Source organism: Trichoplax adhaerens, genomic scaffold (genome assembly GCF_000150275.1).
Source record: "Trichoplax adhaerens TRIADscaffold_630 genomic scaffold, whole genome shotgun sequence".
NCBI lineage: Eukaryota > Metazoa > Placozoa > Uniplacotomia > Trichoplacea > Trichoplacidae > Trichoplax > Trichoplax adhaerens.
In genome coordinates, this window is record NW_002061306.1 from 1812 (window position 1) to 6388 (window position 4577).

At 32.2% G+C, this 4577-nt stretch overlaps 1 protein-coding gene across 1 annotated transcript; it reads right to left on the reverse strand.

Moving 5' to 3' along the window:
* Window positions 1–208: 208 nt before the first annotated feature.
* TRIADDRAFT_62745 (uncharacterized protein) lies at window positions 209–1685 on the reverse strand (the record flags this gene model as incomplete). Its single annotated transcript, XM_002118695.1, has 2 exons — window positions 209–946; window positions 1608–1685. 2 exons carry the CDS (start codon window positions 1683–1685, stop codon window positions 209–211), a joined length of 816 nt encoding a protein of 271 aa, XP_002118731.1.
* Window positions 1686–4577: the final 2892 nt, after the last annotated feature.

Sequence of the window (4577 nt, forward strand, 5' to 3'; positions counted from 1 at the left end):
AAAGACTATCAATTCACTAATAGTTTACGATGGTGCATACGATTATCATAATTAAATTAGAATGACCAAAATGAGTAAACTACTAGTAAGCTTCATTTATCTAACCAACATGATGAAGGTGTAACTGGATATCGATAGTCATTGCGTACGATATTGGTTGATAATAGGTACATCTAAGTACATTCACTAATACTTTAAGGTTTATTAGTTACAACATGGTGTGGGTTTGAGGTTCATAAAGACCTCCCAACCACCAGTTTGCTGTCGATGATCCATAAGAAGAGCATGTATGCTTAGTACTGTAACCATTATAGTGACCAAAGTCTGATTCTTGATGCGATGGAACAGCACCAGGAAATTTATAACGTCCACAATACTTAGTCGTATGGGACGCTAAAAATGTCGGATGATAACTAGTGGATGCCCAGAACGGGAAATAACACCTGACACAAGCATTGCCTCGGACAATCACATAGTCAAATTGATGGCAACCAAATGAATACAAGTAGACTATATTGAGGTCACAGATATTATTTCGCATATAGTCATTACGTTCGATATCTTTAGTTAGATTCTGAGCATATTCGTTAAAGTTACAGGTTGCTCTCCAATGAGTTGTAGTGTTAATTGAATTAATAGTTCGCATGTTTGCTAATGACATTCTAAAAGCTGACCAATGTGCAGGATTGTTTTCATTGTATGGAGCATTGACAGTATAGCTACGTTGGAAACGCCAGGCGTTCGGAAGCTTGGAGCCATAAACACCAATATTACGATCAAATGATTCGATTAGAGTCCATACAAATGGAGCATCACTTTTGAAATCGCAATAAGCATGATAGGCAGCATTTTTACTATCGTATATAATGTAAATGCCGTTTGTATTGATATTCGGGTTGATATATTTGATCTCTAAGCAACTTTTGGGCTTCAATCCTTTATAGGGCTATAGATTATGATAAACCAGCGATTAAGAAAAGAGAAGAATGAGAATATATGTTTATAAAGGTAATAGATTTTAAAATTTTCATAAACTCAAAATAAAGTAGGCAATGGAGATGCTTATTCTGCTGTCTATATTGTGTACTATCTGCTTTATTTTATCAACTCATACAGTGTAGAAGCAGTGTAGAGATTTTACAATTTGTAGAAGTAAGATAAAATCATTCCTTATCGTACTTTTTAGAATTACTGATCGGCTGTTAGCTCTAATCATCCCTTACCATACCGGTATGAATTATAGAGTTGGGTAGTTTTGAAAATAGCGAGAATATATTAAGAAAGTATTGTAGCACATTACCGTACAATAGTTATCGATAACTTTTACTTAAATAATTCACTTATAGTTGCATTTCAATATTAAACATATGTATGCTCTAGTAGATACAAAATCGTACGGATATGGTATCCTTATTTGATGTCTTATTTAAATAAGTTTAGTCATATCTTAAATAAGTTTTAGAATTGTAGCTTAAATTATTTTGTAATTTTATTAAGGTTAGGTAAATTTCGGTAGTAGACGAAAGTGACTAAAGAAAGGTTAATTTCAAGCTAGCGTCATGCTTCTTTAGTAATATAGTAGATTACAGTTTAGAAATTAAACTAACCAACTTTTCGTCGAGTACTTCGCCAAATGCAGCATGAATGACGATGTAGAGTAAGGCCAGGATTAACAAATTCTTCATTTTTCGTAATAGTTAGCAAAAATTACCAATACTTAAATGAATAGGATTGGCACTATTTGATGAGAGGTAACAAACAACAAGATGAATTATAGACAACTAAACATAAAATTATGCTATCAGAAATAGCCTATTTCTTTATTTAATAGCAAGATCAAGTTTGTCTGTGTTATAAATACTACTGTATGAGTGCTATAATTTTCATAAGATAGAGGATTATAGTATAGGCTGGCGCAGTGTAGCAATACAATGGCACTATTTCTTACACATTAAGCTCTTCATGACGGACAGTAAAATAAATAAATAAAATTCTATGGGATAGATGCGAAAATAGCCATAGATTATGAATGACTACACTTCTTTTGTTACATTTTGGATCAACGGGTGTCTATTCCCTCGTCGCTCGTGTCATGGCCATCAGCAGAATAATTAACTAGAACTGGCCTTATTATTATTGTACTTGCGATGGGAACTTGTTTATTAAACTAATTCACGCTGATTATCATAGAAAACTCATACATTAAAGGAGTCTTAGTGCATATCTTCTATACCAGTTACATCACATAAAATTTTTGACGAACCATTCCGGATGCTGACAACTCTAACCCATTAAGTGTTCAATGTGTTCATGCAACATCTATTAAATTAAGGCAATAATTATGCCTTAATTCTTATAACCGACTAATACCATACGTGTCATATCATTCACTTCGATTCGGTAGTTAATGGCAAAGTATGAGTATCAGCTTTATAAAGGCTTTCCAAATATGAAATGGATTTGCTATCTAAAAGTAGAACATATTCTCCTATTACAATAATTATTATAGAAATCAAAATTACTAGTGCAAACTCCCGTCGCTTTGCTGACGGTTTACGATAATGTGCTCATTTAACAGATAGTATTACCATTTAATAGACCTGTCAGAGGTTCAGTAACTTTTTACCGTGTACTTGTAATACGGAATAGCATTTGATTCATGTATTTAAGTAAATATGATCAACAACATAAACGAATTATTTATGTTGATAATCATGTACATACAGCGCTATACTTGGATATATAATTGTGAGGATAACAAACATGCCCGATAATATTTCATAGATCCATTATTATATTGGTAAATTTTATTCTCTACAATTTATATTGTTGAATTACGTGTGGCAAATCTATTAATGAATTTTAGTGGAAGTATACAGATTCGCTACTGTAACTTTTTGTAATAATAAGTCTAACGTTAGAGCTAACGGTGTTCTGCCATATGATATACAAAATATAATAATTACTGTGGGTGCAAATATATCCTCATATGATGAGATAGTGCAATTTCCGAACGCAAATTTTTGCACGCATTGTATCAGTATTTTGACCTAGAAAATTATCTCCGTTATCGATTCCTAGTTTTGTTGCTGGCATAATTGTTAAAATTGTATGTTACACTTCAACCCCTAGGTCATGTAAATTTATTCATGGTTTTATACATTAGTTGGTAAAAATGAATAAGCTTCCCGGTATGAGTTTGATGTTGATTTGAAGGAGCATTGATGATATAAAGATGTATCATCTCTTAAGTGGTATTTGATCAATGAGAGCCCCAGACTCTGTAATTACGATGAAGGATGCGAACAAATGTTCAAATGCATATCATATCATTCTTGAAATTGTAATAAACTAGGCAACGATTTTGGCAGGTGTAAATTCTGTATGCATTATTTTATTGATCTTAGGACTGAGATATTTGATCCTTGATCAAGTTTTAAGCTTTGGCTTCTCTAAAACTCTGCTTGAAAAGTAAAATACGTATATTAATTAAAGTGCGTGAAGTTATCTTTACATCTAATCTATTAGAATAGAAAGCGATTTCATGGTTGTTCGTGTGTACTTGCTGTATTTCAGAATTTATATGCTACACTATATTACTGCGATAGAAAGAATTCATGAATTAATTAAAGGTGAAAGTAAGGTCTTAGTTTAATCTTCCTTAATAGAGTAATCGATGATAGGAGAGTAACCAATGATTGCTCTAGCTACTTATCAATTTATGGTTTATATGATACTGTTGCATATTTTCTATGGGAGTTACATACTGACTATACTATTAGTAAAGGATGTATTCTGTGAGTAGAAGATTTATCATTTAGGAATCTAAATTTTAAAATCTGAAAACAAACGATTAGTATGAAAGTTTCTTTAAATGCAGATATACCAGTAAATCCGCGTTCTATATATTTTAAATATAGTTAGTCGTGAACGTCTGTTTTTAAAGTTTACATTTTTTATTTCAAAGTGCCTGTAAGTAAATAAAGATAAATGAAGTTATATCAATCAATTCAGTCAACGGTGCCCAATTTACCTAAGTTATTTTATCGGGTTATTATGCAATCTAACAGTAAATAAGAACCATATATTTATCATGGTATTTTGTATATTGAATGTGATTATAATTATTGGTTTTACTGAATTTAATTCTAAAATCTTATAACAGGAAAGGCTACAGTTTTACTAAAGATTATGGTGCTACATATGTTGATCAAGTTCGAATCATTCTACTAACTGCATCTAGCATCTAGCTAACTTAATGTGACAGGGTAGTATTCGCACACGACATAGTTTAGCATACAGTACATATACCTATTTTTGCTAATACTATACTTTAAAACTGATTAATTACAACATAGTATGAGTTTGAGGTTCATAAAGGCCTCCTAACCACCAGTTTGCAGTCGATGATCCGTAAGCAGAACATGCATGCTTGGTGCTGTAACCATTATAATGACTAAAGTCTGATTCTTGATGAGATGGATTAGATTCAGGGAATTTATAGCGTCCACAATAGTTAACCGTATGGGAAGCCAAAAATGTCGGATGATAATTACCGGCTGCCCAGAAAGGGAAAT